The sequence below is a fragment of the Cetorhinus maximus genome, chromosome 9 (genome assembly GCF_964194155.1).
Source record: "Cetorhinus maximus chromosome 9, sCetMax3.hap1.1, whole genome shotgun sequence".
Lineage (NCBI taxonomy): Eukaryota > Metazoa > Chordata > Chondrichthyes > Lamniformes > Cetorhinidae > Cetorhinus > Cetorhinus maximus.
In genome coordinates, this window is record NC_135887.1 from 125994695 (window position 1) to 126010274 (window position 15580).

Here is a 15580-nt window from a genome sequence, read left to right on the forward strand (position 1 = left end):
GCCAGGGGGTGGGTTACTTGTTGCACGATTCCTAGCCTCTGACCTGCTCTTGTAGCCACAGTATTTATATGGCTAGTCCGGTTCAGTTTCTGGTCAATAGTAACCCCCAGGATGTTGATAGTGGGGGATTCAGTGATGGTAATGCCATTGACCATCAAGGGCCGATGGTTGGATTCTCTCTTGTTGGAGATTGTCATTGCCTGTCACTTGTGTGGGGCGAATGTTACTTACCACTTGTCAGCCCAAGCCTGGATATTGTCCAGGTCTTGCTGCATTTGGACATGAACTGCTTCAGTATCTGAGGATTCACGAATGGTGCTGAACATTGTGCAATCATCAGCGAACATCCCCACTTCTGACCTTATGATGGAAGGAAGGTCATTGATGAAGCAGCTGAAGATGGTTGGGCCTAGGACACTACCCTGAGGAACTCCTGCAGTGATGTCCTGGAGCTGAGATGATTGACCTCCAACAATCACAACCATCTTCCTTTGTGCTCGGTATGACTCCAACCAGCGGATAGTTTTCCCCTGATATCCATTGACTTCAGTTTTCCATATTGTCCACTCATGCCACCAAACACGTCCGACGCCAGTGGGCACAGAAAATCCTGGCCCATGTCCTGTGAATGAATGGAAAAAGGCTGCTTCCATAACTTTTAAAGAAAGCATATAATGGTGTCTGAAATAGGGTAGTCATTTGAGAAATAGGCAAATTTCCAAGAAAACAGAATAGTGGAGTGGGCGAAAGAGTTTGAAGAGATGCCAGGTCTACGCATTATGTGGGTAATGGAAAGGACAGTAATAGGACAAGAGCTCTTGTTGAAGTTCGAGGAGCAGAGGATCTGAAGGCAGGCATAAAACTTGATGTCAGTCATCACAGTCAAAATAAACGGAGCAGTGAAGGGAAGATTTTAAAAAAAACTGAGAAGAAAGCTGGAAAGAAATATGAATGAGAAAACATTCTGTTCCTCCTCAGGAAAGTTGGGAACTGTAAAATGATGATGGATGGTGAGTCGAAAGCAGAAATCACACAGGTTACAAGCATCAGTTTCATGAAGGAACCAGAGCATTATAAATAGCTGCCAAGTTGAATTAGCGGAACCAAATACTGGATTCGTGAGGTTTGCAGTAAAGAGTTAAAAGTGTCATTCAAATTGAAATTCTTAATGACACTGACATCATTCTCTTTGCCATGTGGCTCACAGCGAGCAAAATCCATTAACACTGATTAAAATATGTTGGAAATCAATCAGTGCTTGAGCATATCTCCCTTATAAAGGAATGTCTCTATAAATTATATCCCAAGTATGAAGATGATAAAAAAAAACGTTTTTGCAGAAACAATATGTACTATTGTTTCACGCATAAACACTTCAACACAGGTTAGAAAAACATTTGGACGGACATATGCCTGGAAATATAATGAGAACAGTTCCAAATTGCTGATAGGATTCAAATATTTCAAAAGTATCAACCAGATGCATTTTATAAATTGTGGTGCGAGGTATGAACAGGAAAAAGGTAGAACTTCAAGTTGGTTTTCCAGTGACATTGCTGTAATAAACTATTAATATAGTTTACGAGTTCAGCAGTTTATTTATATAATGAAGGTTGAAATGCCAAATACCATGATTTAAAACAAGTGCAAAGCTATATTTGTCGATTATTACTCTACCCAGCTTAAAAATAACTTGGACATCCAGTTGCAAATGCATATTTAGTTTAAGGGCACTGAAAGCTGCATCTAATTTTGCATTCATTTTGCATTAATTCATTCAACTTACAAAAGGATTATAGCTTGTGTGACACAGATGTCATTTAGTCACACTAACCTGAACACATTTTAAAATAATCTCTGATCGAAATTGCACGGTAGTACAGAACGGCTAATCAGCTATTTCGAAATATGACACTGCACTGCAGCAATCTAGAACAGGAGTTACAGAATGGGGCGGTTTGAATCTATGGGTATTTTCTATCCCAGTTTTAATGTGGGTGTTGCCTATCTCTTTAATCCTCCCTTTATAGACTTACTGACTCAGGCATAGTTCAAAACTAGTGGCTATTCATTATTCTTTTTCTTGCAGCCCACTGAAGCTACAAATGGTCTTTGTGCTACAGTAAAATAATGGCACATTTAGCCGGCTCTCAGTATATTAGGCCACTCCCTTTTTGCAGTGAATTTTTGTATTCCTGATTTGAGAGAACTGGGCCAATCAGATGCTTGCACTGTCAGACCCTTTGCCTTCTTCTGATCTCAACTGTTTTCTCCTCAGCGTGATCACGAAAATGTGCTAATATAAATTGATGAGCTATCCCGACTGGTATTGCTTTGTTATTTTTTAAATCCATGTACAGTAATCTACCAGTTGCAGCACTGACTTCCAGGTGAACTGCATACATGAAGTTGTTTTCATTGGAGAGAGAAAAAAATATATATACCAAAGGCCAGGAAACTGCATCATCATACGAGTCGGCAGACTGAATGGACAATTTTCTCTTCTGCGGTCATTCTGCCTTACGACTGTGGCTGGTGCTGGCCAGGCTGAGGAGATTCTCTTTCCCCAAGGCACCGTTCCAAGGGCATTGGTCATTAACATATTAAGCTGTGCATCTGCATCTGGACTAAGGCGCTGAAGAGGCTAGACGTTTTGAGTTGCACACACACACACACACACACACACACAGTACTTTATACACATATGTGATGAAGGACCACAGAAAACAGGATGTTATTTTTCCATAGGACTGCTGTGATTTTGAAGGTGGAACGCCGGGACAGTGAACAAAAAAAAAATCCACAGATCTCTTGAGCTGTGCTTTTCTGCGGAAGGGTTGGTTGTGGAAAATTACTACGTTCTGTCATTCTGTTCAACCAGCTGCTAAAACACAGACATGTGCTGCGAGAGAGTGGAATGAAGCTGGCTGACTAACAGGGATAAAAATAAAATAAAATAAAGTACTCCTGGTTGACGGAACAGCGGGGAAACCTTTCTGCTTTGATTGTTCATCGCTTAAAAACTGTGTGTGAGCCCCCTACTCAGGCTGTGCAGACTGCTATAGACGGACGGATTTCAAAGCACGTAGCTTTTCTTCTGGTGCTGCTGCTGCTGCTGTTATTGCTGCTGCTGTTTCTGACTGAGTTACAGGAAGACGTGTCGAGAAGGGGAACAGAAAATGCCAGCAATTCTAGTGGCCTCGAAAATGAAGTCGGGACTGCCGAAGCCCGTTCACAGTGCCACTCCTATCCCGAATGTCACCGCAAGGGCTTTACAGCAGCCTTGTTACCTGAAGCTTGGGAACAAGGTGGAAGTGACTAAACCGACGTATTCGAGCCAGATTCCCTTCAAATCTTCACATGTTCCTGACAGCGAAGGGGAGAGGGTGCTGCAAGAAAAGGTCACCAGTGCAGAAAATGGCTTTGATACTCAGGTCAGAAAAATTATCATTTTCGGTTCACCTCCCTCATACAGAGGAGCACATTTTGTGGCCTTGTCAGTGTAAAAAGAAAATGAGGGTATTAAGCAGCAGGATCATTGCACCGTCACTCCTCGTTTGACAAAAAAAAAAGTGGTATGGATGTGAAGTGCCAGTGCATTCAGTTATATTTGGCCAGGTGCCCTGCAGTTTATTATCAATTGCACATTCTACTGTGGCTGCTGGTCAGTGTGACATATCAAGCTACAGTATGTAGGGTAGATTATTGGGCCCATGCCAGAATCTGAAGGGATTTGTGCTTGTGGCTAATATTGGTATTATTATTATTAGTGTGAAGATAGTGCTGGAATCTTCTTTGGAGGCTTGCTGAACTTAATTGCCAGTTACCAGTGCACAACTGCTGCTCCATCCAATGCACAGAAGCTGACTGTTGAGAAATCCTTTTAGTTTTAACCCTGTCTTCTCATAAAACTGAGTTTTCATCAAATTAATTCAAAAAATATATATATAGACAGCTTAGTGAAATTAAGTGAGACCGCACTGCATCCGGTAAACATTATTAAAATTGTAAGATTTAAGCAACCTGATTTCTGCTTAGTTGGTGTGCAATATATCTCCTGAAATTGTATAAACTAAAATGAAGGCCTTGTCAGATTTGTTCTGCAGTTTCATGTAGCCTTCTGCAGCCTTTCAAAGAAAGCTAAATTAGGCAATGTTTCATCTGGTACTCGGAATAGTAACCAGCTAATGGTTGAGATTGCTGTGGGTTTCCATTTGTTGTAATGTAGCATTGCCTATTTTGGGCAAATAAAATTGTGAGAATGTTCGAGGATATGGAAAAGAAAATCAAGCTGTTGTGTCTTTTGACCCATCAACGTTGCCTTACAAAACATAAAGAGACTAAGTGTTTTTCCATTTTTGTGTGTATTCCTTTTTAACGCGTGATGGAGTGAATTCCTGAATGGTCCATCTTTTATGGAAGTAAGAATATTTCTTTCCTTAAGATGTATATCCTGAATTGTAACTTAGAATTGTGTTTGAGAGCCGCATGTGTTTGAACAAAGCATCATGAAAGCTTTTGCCTCGGCAAATTGACCAATGGGGAGACATCAAATTGGGGCTGAGGAAAGCAAGTTCAAGGCTAGAGGGGAGCGTGAAAGAAAGATGACTCATGGCGCTCACTGGAGCTGAGGGATACCAATTGAGAAAACAAAATGTGACATTGCCATATTCCTGAATTGGGATGGCTTTCGATTAGGTTAAGGTGGTAGGATTTGGGGGTTCATTGAAGATAATTACAAGCCACACCCAAAATGGATGAGACCATGAGACGCCTAATGGGTTTATTTGTGAGGAAATGGAAAATGTGAAGACTTGAAAAATTGAAGCTTTTCTCATTCGAGCAGAGGAGAATTGATGAAGAGTGATTTGATAACGGTGTTCAAAGTTATAAAGGGATGGGAAAGTATATATAGAAATGAATAATTTTTCAATGTTGTACGTAGCTGAGGAGGTTTAAAAAAGATAGAGATATGAGATTATTTGTAAGAGATATTAGAGATTTAGAGAACAGCAGGAACATTTTAGACAGGGGATTGTGAAGCGGCTTGAATGCACTACCTGATTTAGCAATAGAAACAGAGACCATGTCAAGCAGATTGGGTAGGTAATTGAAGAAATGGGGAATAAAGGAACCTAGATACTAAGTGGGTATACGGGTGTGTAAACAGCAGCATTGGTTGGGATGAATGGCCCATTTCAGTGTTGTAATTTCTATGCAATCTTGCTGTCCTTACACAGATACCCAGCTATAATAACCATGTCTTCTGGTTGATGGATACTGCTTCAGATCGTACAGTTTAGCTACGCTAACCCCCGATGCACTATCTAAAAGGTGGCAAGTTGCCATCCTGTGTATGTGGCCAGTTTATGTCATGTATATAGTTACCGTGCCTCACAATGTGTGGGTTTTCTGTTTGAGCTTCAGCAGCTCTATTCTGCTGCTAGACTAAATCCATGGGATTTTCCCACGGGCTTTGGGACCCTGACATCAAGAGCAAATGGGATCCCGATGTCAGGCCTGCACTTGCCGGGAACGAGCCCAGCGGAACCATATCCCTGGAAGCAGCCTCCTAATTGGCCACCTTCAAGCTCACTATTAAGGACAATGGGCGGGCACCTGATGCTGCTGGCCCAGCTCGACAGACTTGGCAGCCTCAACAGGAGAGGTGGGAGCTGCGGAGGCAGGTAGGAGACGCTGTGGACATTGGAATGAGGAGGTGCCCTCAGAGGCAAAAATTAAGGGAAAATTTCAGAGAAACAAAGTCCCTCCAGCAGAAGGGGTTAGGCCATTGATACTGCCCTTCCTGACTGCCACTCGCTTTTTGGGGCACGGAGCTCCCGCTCCGATGGTCTCCCCTCAGCCTGCTGCAGGGAGGCCATTTCCATGGAGCCGGCAGCCTCTCAACTGTGGTGGGTCAGGCCACTCCTCCACTGGCAAAATGGTGGCGGTGCTGCACAATCACCCCTTATTGGAACCTTAAGCATGTATGTATATTGGCTCCCTGTCCCGGTTCAGTGGGCAGCTGATCCATTTGCCAGGCCACCCGTAGGAAACATCCATGACTCCAGGAATGCATCAGGTTGCTATCCCTATGTGATTTCCTCTTATTTTTCTTGCCCGCTCTATTTCCAAGTCCATCACGGAAGGGCCAGGAAAACAGTTCAAAGAGTCTGCAAAGGCTTAGGTTAAGTGAGTGGCAAAAAGTTTGCAGATGGTGTTTTAGGTGGGAAAATGTGTGGTTATCCACTTTAGTCGAGAGAATAGAAAAGAAAAATATTATTTAAATGGACGGAGACTGCAGAAAGCTGCTGTATTGAGTGATCTGGATGCCCTCGTACACAAAACACAAAGAAGTCTGCATGAAAGTACAGCAATTAATTTGGAAAGCAAATGGAATGTTGGCCTTTATTGCAAGGAGAATGGTGTATAAAAGTAGGGAAGCTTTGCTACAGTCCCACAGAGTGTTGGTGAAACCCCATTTAGAGTACTGCTTACAGTTTGGGCCTCCTTATCTAGGGAGGGATCTAAGTGCATTGAAAGCAGATCAAAGAAGGCTCAATGGTTTGATTCCTCAGATGAAAGGCTTGTCTTATGGGGAAAGGTTGAGCAGGTTGGGCCTATACTCATTGAAGTTTAGAAAGATGAGGTGTGATCCTGTTGAAACATTCAAGATTCTGAGGGGGCCTGAGTAGATGCTGAGAGAAGGTTTTCTCTTGTGGGTGAATCTAAAACCAGAGGGCGTAGTTTCAGAGCAAGTGCTTGCCTGTATAAGAGTCGTGACATATCAGGACCACTCCACTCCTGAGCTCATTACAGACTTGCTTCAAATGTGGACTAAAGAGTTGAATTCCGTACATAAGGTATGAGTGGTTGCTCTTGACATCAAGGTAACATTTCACCAAATGTGGCATCAAGGAGCCTTAGCAGAACTGGGAATCGGGGAAAACTCTCCACTGGGTGAAGTCATAACTAGCACAAAGGAAGATGATTGTGGTTGTCAGAGGCCAATCACCTCAGGCCCAGGACATTGCTGCAGGAGTTCCTCAGGGCGGAGTCCTAGGCCCAACCATCTTCAGCTGCTTCATCAATGACCTTCCCTCCACCAAAAGGTCAGAAGTAGGGATGTTCGCTGATGATTGCACAATGTTCAGTACCAGTTGTGATGCCTCAGATAATAAAACAGTCAAAGCCCGCATATAGCAAGACAAGGACAGCATTCAAGCTTGGTCTGATAAATGGCAAGTTATATTTGCGCCACACAAGTGCTAGACAATGACCATCTCCAACGATAGAGAATCTAATCACCTCCCCTTGATGCAACCATTGCTGAATTAGCATAAACATCCTGAGGGTTACCATTGACCAGAAACTTAACTGGCCCAGCATATAAATACTGTGGCTACAAGAGCAGGTCAGAGGCTAGGAATTCTGCGGTGAGAAACTCACCTCCTGACTCCACAAAACTTATCCACAATCTACAAAGCGCATTTCAGGAGTGTGATGGGATACTCCTGATTTGCCTATATGAGTGTGACTCCATCCACACTCAAGAAGCTTGAAACCATCCAAGACAAAACAGCCCACTTGATTGACACTGCATCCACCATCTTAAAAATCCCCTCCCTTTACTACCGGCATAGAGTGGCAGCAGTATGTACCATCTACAAGATGCACTGCAACAACTTACCAAGGCCCCTTCAACAGCACCTTTCAAATCTCTACCATCTAGAAGGACAAGGGCAGCAGATAGATGGGAACACCACCACCTGTAAATTCCCCTCCAAGCCACTCACCATCCTGATTTGGAAATATATCGCCATTCCTTCACTATCGCTGGGTCAAAATCCTGGAACTCCCTTCCCAACAGCACCCTGGGTGGACCTACACACACGCATAGCAGTAGTTCAATTAGGAATGAACAACATATGCTGCCTTGCCAGTGATGCACACATCCGAAGAACAAATGAAAAATAATCTTTGGAACACTTTATCCCAGAGAACTGTGCAGATCGAGTCATTGAATATCTTCATGGCTGGGATGGCAGATTCTTTAACACTTCTTCTTCTTCGGCAGTCCTTTGGAATCGAAGATGACTTACTTCCATTCGGACTTGATGGGTTCTGAGATGGTAGATAAGCCCATTGTGCATTCTGCTTGCAGGGTTGGGTCAATGTGTTGTTGGGAGGTTTGTGTACACTCTCTCTGATGCCTCAACTTCGCCCCTGCATGCTCCCTATGATACCTGTCAATATGTTTGGTGCCCTCCCGAATAAACCTTCTCCATTTTGGTCGGTCACAACCCAGGGGCTCCCATGAATGGCGGGGATGTTTGATTGCTTCAGGGATGCTTTGAGGACATCCCTAAAACGCTTCTGCTGTTCTCCTGCCGCGACCAAGTTCCAAGTAGAACAGCTGCTTCGATAGTCTGGTGTCAGGGATATGAACGTCATGTTCGGGGGAGATGATAATGTCACTGGTTTGAGGCCCAGAGTAATGCTCAGGGGACATGGGTTCAAATCGCACCGCAGCAGTTGGTGTAATTTAAATTCAGTTAATAAAAAATCTGAAATTAAAAGCTAGCCTAAGGGTGACCATGAAACTATCATTGATTGTCATAAATACCCATCTGCTTCACTGATGTCCCTTAGGGAAAGAAATCCGCCATCCTTACTTGGTCTTCCCTACACGTGACTCCAGACCCACAGCAATGTGGTTGACTTTTAACTGCCCCCTGAAATGGCCTAGCAAGCCACTCAGTTGGGATACAGTTAGGGATGAGCAACAAATGCTGGCCTTGTCAGCGACCCCCACACCCTAAGGAAGAATAGAGAGAAAAAAATGTCCCACCCAGCGGAGCTGGTTTTGAGTGAATCAGCACTTCAATGCTGAGCAAGTTGGCTTGGGAGAGGACACTGCTCTTGAACCACCTTTCTTGCTACTGGATTCGGAGGATCTTGCAACTGCACTGCTGATGGTACTTCGCAGTGCTTTGCTGCAGGTTGTCTAAACCCCCCAGAGCATATAGGGGTGTGGGAATCAATGCTGCCCACTAAACCATGACCTTCATCCTGGGTTTGAGATCCTGATATGCAAATATTCTTTTCCCCAGTCGGCCGAAGGCTGAGTTAGCAGATTGGAGGCGATGATGAATTTCGTTGTCTTTGTCGAGAGGAAGCTCCCAAGGCACGGGAAATGATACTTTATTTTTATTCATTCATGGGATGTGGGCCTCACTGGCTGGGTCATCATTTATTGCCCATCCCTAATTGCCCTTGAGAACTGAGTGGCGTGCCAGGCCATTTCAGGAGGCATTTTCCAGGATCTCACCGGTTGTGAGGAACAAGAAGGCAAGTGGAGTGGAAACCAGGATCAGATCAGCCATGATCTTATTGAATGGTGGAATAGGCTCGAGGGGTCATATGCCCTATTTATTATGTTCTTATAATGAATTAATCAGTGGCACTAATCTTATATCTAGTTGATGATGCAGATTACAATATTTTGCACACTCACAGGTCCCAGCATTAAATATTTCTATGTAATGTAGAGTCTGCTTTTTGCATTTAGGAACATAGAGATTTTGAACTTAATCTGTTTTTATAGTGGGACTTGGCAAGAAATATTCATAGCGGAGGAGTGCAACATGTTATGAATCCAAGGCTTTCTGCATTTTTTTGTTCGTTTAATGTGCAAGTTTTTGTACAGAGCTTCATCAAACTCTGTCAGTTGTGATCCTACCTTTAGTAATGCTGTGGGATATTGATTTATCTGTTTATTCATGAGATTTGGTTATCACTTGCACAGTCAGCATTTATTGCCCATCCCTAATTGCCCTTGAGAAGGTGGTGATGAGCCATTGCTTTGAACTGCTGTATATATTACCAAGTCAGGATGGTGTGTGGCTTGGAGAGAAACTTGCAAGTGGCGGCGTTCCCATGCTCCTGCTGCTCTGACCTGCTAGGTGTAGAGGTTGTGGATTTGGAAGATGCTGTTGAAGGAGCCTTGGCGAGTTTCTGCTGTGCATCTTATAGATGGAACACACTGCTGCCATTATGCATTGGTGGTGGAGGAAGTGAATGTTTACGGTGATGGATGGGGTGTCAAACAAGTGTACTGCTTTGTCCAGGATGATGTCGAGCTGCTTGAGTGCCATTGGAGCTGCACTCGTCCAGGCAAGTGGAGAGCATTCCCTCACACTCCTGACTTGTGCCTTGTGGTGGAAATGCTTTGGTGAGTTAGGAGGTGAGTCACTTGCAGAACACCCAGTATCTGCCCTGCTCTTGTATCCACAGTATTTATGAGGCTGGACCTGTTAAGTTTATTGTCGATGGCAAGCCCCAGGATGTTGATGTTGGGAGATGCAATGATGATATTGCCATTGAATGTCAAGGGGAAATGGTTAGATTCTCTGTGGTTGGAGATGATCATTGCCTTGAACTTGTGTGGCACAAATGTTATTTACCAATTAACAGCCTAAAGCTGGATGTTGAATTAATATAAGTACAGGAACAAAATAAATACGTGCATGTCAAGAATTATTTTTAATGATGGTTTTGTAATTATGAATTTACATGTTTGTCTCCTGTGGCTCATCGCTAGCATCAAAGTACTGCTAGAAAACCAACACACATTATTGATTTATATAAATACAAGCAATATGTAACGGAGTCCCCCTATATTTTGATAAAACTTCTGGTAGAGAAGATGGTCTTCATTTAGAAACAATTACCTATGGATGGGATGTTATCATATTGGACTATTTGGTGGTGAACTGCCTATTTGCATTTGGCATTTCCACATGTTCAGAGTTCTTGAACTTGGTTGAGAGTGGTAAATCGAGTTGAGATGCAAAATTAGCAAACTTAACTGTTCCCACATACCAGCTGGAAGATTATTACTGTGTAGAAGTCATCTACTTGTCTGTCCTTTTAGTTTGGGGATGGCTGAATAAATATGGGAGGATCAAAACCATGAGAAAAATCTAGCTCTGCTGTTGTGATCCCTGTGACCTGCCAGTCGATTACGCCACTGTTGTACAGCAGGCCTGAGGAAGAGAGTTGAACTTACCTGTTACAGTAAAACAAGTATTTTTAAAACTGCCATTTCCCCCTGCAACTAAACTTTTCAGGATGTTTTTCAATCTCTTCATATTCTTGCTAAGTGTTAAATTGCCTATGAACTAAATGATAGGGTTATGCAATGTGACTATATGTTTGGTTGGAAATTAAGAATGCTGTGTGGTTGACAACATAAATCTGTGAATGCTAACTAGTCATTTTGCAGCCCAGATGGATGACCGTGCCTTTACGTGGCTGTATATATTTTAAAAATTGAGTATCCCTATATGCATTTTGCACAAGAAGAATGCAACTTGTGAGCTGCATTTGTTGAAGAAGAGGGTTACTCCTTTGTAAGAGAAGAGTAGATTGCTGTCTCAAAGAGCCAGCACAAACAGGGATTAGCCTCATTCTGTGCTGCAAACTTCTTTGGTTGCTGGAAAATGTGACTCCGTTCAGTTCCTCCTTTTTCCCAAAGCACTGCACTTGTGATTTCGATGGATAAACTTAATTCCATAGTCCTGGTACATTGTAGGACAGCTTCAATTTTGTTTGAGCATTTCAGATCAGTAAAAATGCCAGTTGTGAAATTACTAAGAAATTAATTGTATTGCAATGTATATATTGTACCAAGGGGAGGAGTTAGGTGAATTTTAATAATTCTGACTTTTACTTTGCGTGGATCTCCTGTTGTCTTCCCACATTTTACCAAAACTAAACTTGCCATTTATGCTCCCAAATACTGAACTTCAGTTACTGAGGATTGAGTATGTTTGATACCAGTGCCAATCTTCAGTTTGTATTCTTCATCGTTAAGCATTTTGGCCTTCTGAATTTAACTATGAGTCATGTGTTCCATTAAAGAAAGAATAGTCATTCATTTTATTCATTAGAAAATTTTCTTCTCTATTTTTAATGAGTCTTATTTTATTTGCTTCCTGTCAATACATGCACCATTATATTATTTACAGCAAACTGCATTTGGTCTCTGCTTGAGTCGCACTTGAGCATATCATTGCGGATATTATGTCCTCTCCTCACTCTCCTGTTATTCACTGTCATGGCAAAATCCTGCATTCTGTTTGCTGTCATCTCCTGATATTATGCAAAACATGAGAAACTTGTGAATATATTTTTTGAATCTATGAATTTTTCATCAGGGCCCAATGAATACCAATTGTGAGGTTGCACTCTTGTGCAGAACTGTTTTGCAGCTCCACGTTGGTATTTTCTATGTACTTTGCCGAGCGTCCAAATATTTTATTATTTTAGTATTATTTATTTCTCCTTTCCATAATTTCTCCCTTCATTATGAATCTGTGGAGAGCAGAACTTATTTTCTCTTTGGTCCAGGCCCATGATGCATGAAAGTTGTTTAAGGCAACTTACTGTTGATTCTTCCTTCATTCCCCTCCAAAGGCAATGGCTAAATGTGCTTACCATAATCACCTAAAAGATACAACTAACACTGAAGTCTTCCCCAATTGTGGCTACGAACGAACAACGTAGTCATTGGCACATTGTTGGGAGTCGATCAGTCTCTTCTGTTGTTGGCTGTTGCCATAAAGTTGTTCTCTCTTATCTGATGCAAGTTTCCCATTAGATCTATAAAACAGAAATTGCACTTTAAAGGAATTTGCAGTATTATATGCCTAGACAACGCACACCCAATTGCATGCTTGTAGTTGGGACTGAACGGGACATGATCCTAATTGCATAGATGCTAATTTTACTCATGAATATTGCTCCTTCTCTATTTCCCCTGGTCTCAGATTTTTCCCTTTGTTGCTTTCCTGGGTTTGGAGATTAGGGGAATCGTTTTTACTCAGTGAGTTGCTGTGGCCTGGAATGTCCGCCTAAAATGGAGGTGGAAGCAAGTTCAGTGGTAACTTTGAAAAGGGAACTGGATATACACTTCAAAAGGAAACATTGGCAGAGCTATGTGAAAAGTGCTGCATATTCTATGAATAAAAATGAATCACACAGTGCTTAGTGGGTATATAATTGTTACAATCCCTGTAGAGACTGATAACCTTTAAAGGAAAATAACCCCCACACCAATGGAAAGAAAACCGATGGACAAGACTTCACTTTTTAAAATTGTTACTGTAATAAACCAACTAAAATCAACATAATTCAAACATTAATGAATGGTGAAGGATGTTTCAAAATAAAAGGTAAACCTCACTTTAAATCGACAATACAACAAAGATACACTCATGTAGTCACAGTACTTGCATTTCTTCCCACACAAACATGGGAGCACATGTAACCTCACAGTTTTTCCAACTCAGTCTTCACCCCTGAGTCGCATTCAGCAGCAGCCATACTCCATCCAAAGTCCCCGGACGCAGTTACCATCAACAAGGTGCACACCTGTGATCCCTCTCTCGCTGGCAGAGAATCACTAGAGACTTCCTTCTCTGAACCCTTTAAATGGTCTGGATGGCTCTGGCAACACTGAAACAGCACCACAGGGTTTTGTCCAATGCACATCCCCGTGCTCCTTCCATATTCAGCTCTCGGCTCCTTCCAGTTGGATAACAAACACAGTAAAATGGCCTCTGTTCTATTCTCAGAGACCTGCTTCAACACCAGGATCTGTTTGAAAACTGCCAAAGAGAAAACTGTTCAGTTCAGAGAGAACCTTGCTTGCTTCCTTTTTGCACAAATTCTCAGTGTGTGCTGAACTGTCTGCGACAAATACAGGTTGAAAAAAACATCCCCACTACAATTAGCTTTCTGTTTACCCTTTGCATCTTAGCTGTCCAACCTCATGGCAAACGGAGTACACATGGGCATTTCTTGGAACTGAATGATGTCATAATCCAGAAAAAAACTAACCCTCTTCCAGTATACTCCCCAGTTCACCCTGGTCTTAAAGGGAACGTCACACAAAAAAATAAAATTCAGGCTTTTCGCAATCTCAGCTTTTCTCAAAGCACGTGGATCATCACATAATAAAAAGGAACAGTATTATAGGAAAGCTGTAAAAGGAGGGAGTGGAAAGGCTAAGAAAACAAATCAGGGATAATTGGCAATAAAAAATCAACAATGGCGACAAAAAAGGTTTTCTGTAGGTGCATTGATTGTAAGAGGAGAGTCACAGCACCATGACACATGGCAAAATTTGAATTCAATCTGGAATTAAAAGTCCGATGATGACCATGAAACCATTGCTGATTGTCGTAAAAACCCATCTGGTTCACTAATGTCCTTTAGGAAAGGGAATCTACCATCCTCACCTGGCCTACATGTGACTCCAGATCCACAGCAATGTGGTTGACTCTTAAATACCCTCTGAAATGGCCAAGCAAGCCATTCAATTCTCAAGGGCAATTAGGGATGGGCGATAAATGCTGGCCCAGCCAGTGAGGCCCACATCCCATGAATGAATTAAAAAAAAGCCACTAAGATAAAAGAGTCAAACTTATAATGGATTCACTATCTTAAACATTCACTCCCTCCACCATTGGCATGCAGTGGCAGCTGTGTGTACTATTTGCTTTATATACACTGCAGCAACTTTCCAAGACTCTATCAACAATACCTTGCAAACTGCACGACCTCTACCATCTGGAAGGACAAGGGTAGCAGACACATGGGAACACCACCACTTGCAAGTTCCCCTCCAAGTCACGCACCATCCATGACTTGGAACCATATCGCTGTTCCTTCATTATAACTGGGTCAAAACCCTGGAACTCCTTCCTTAACACATAGCGATGTGCCAACAGCACATGGACTGCAGCAGCTCAAGAAGGTGGCTTATCACCACCTTCTCAGGGGAAATTTGGAATTGGCAATCAAAGCTGGCCTAGCCAGCGATGCCCTCATCCCATGAATGAATAAAAAAATTCTGGAAATGGTCCATGAGGGAACAGCAGAGATTCCAAATAGGTATTTTGCTTCATTACTCATAGACGGGGTGAGTATTACAATTATAGAACTATAAAAGGTCAGTACACAACAGTTAATGGAGGCTTTTATTCAAAGAGAGATGGTATTAAAAATAATTTTGCAAAAATTCAAGGGTTAACAAATCGATGTGATCAGAGAACGTCTCGGGGGGCTGGGGGGTGGAAAGAGGCTCTGCCTATAATTTTTAAAACTTCTATGAAAAGTGCCAAAGGTGTGGAAGATGGCAAATATGACCCCTCTCTTCGGGAATGAAGATGGCGATAAGTGGAGAAATCAGAGAGGACTTAGTTTCACTTCCTGATAGAGTATGAGAGTCTATAATAAATTATGAAATTACTTTGCATTTGGAAAAAAGGGTTAACCAGAGCTATTCAGCACAGACTTCTTAAGGACAGCATGTGTGACCAGCATTGTCTAATTATTTGCGGGGGAAGGAAATAAAGGTGAGGTGAAGGAAATTCAACTGATGTCTCTTCGTAAGCTTTCAAATAAACATTTGATAAGGTTATTACACAAGATACTTGCAATAAAAATAATGACATGGAATGAGTGGGTATGTTAGCACTTGGATAGAGAGTGATGGTTGGAAGGTAGAAAG

General features: G+C 42.3%; 1 protein-coding gene across 3 annotated transcripts in view; it reads left to right on the forward strand.

Moving 5' to 3' along the window:
* Nucleotides 1-3179: 3179 nt before the first annotated feature.
* nav2a (neuron navigator 2a) overlaps nt 3180-15580 on the forward strand; it is a 465240-nt gene continuing 452839 nt past the window's right edge. For all 3 annotated transcript variants that reach the window (XM_078549510.1, XM_078549511.1, XM_078549512.1), the window contains exon 1: nt 3180-3434. In XM_078549510.1, the coding sequence (XP_078405636.1) occupies nt 3180-3434 (255 nt within the window). The remainder of the gene's footprint in view (nt 3435-15580) is intronic.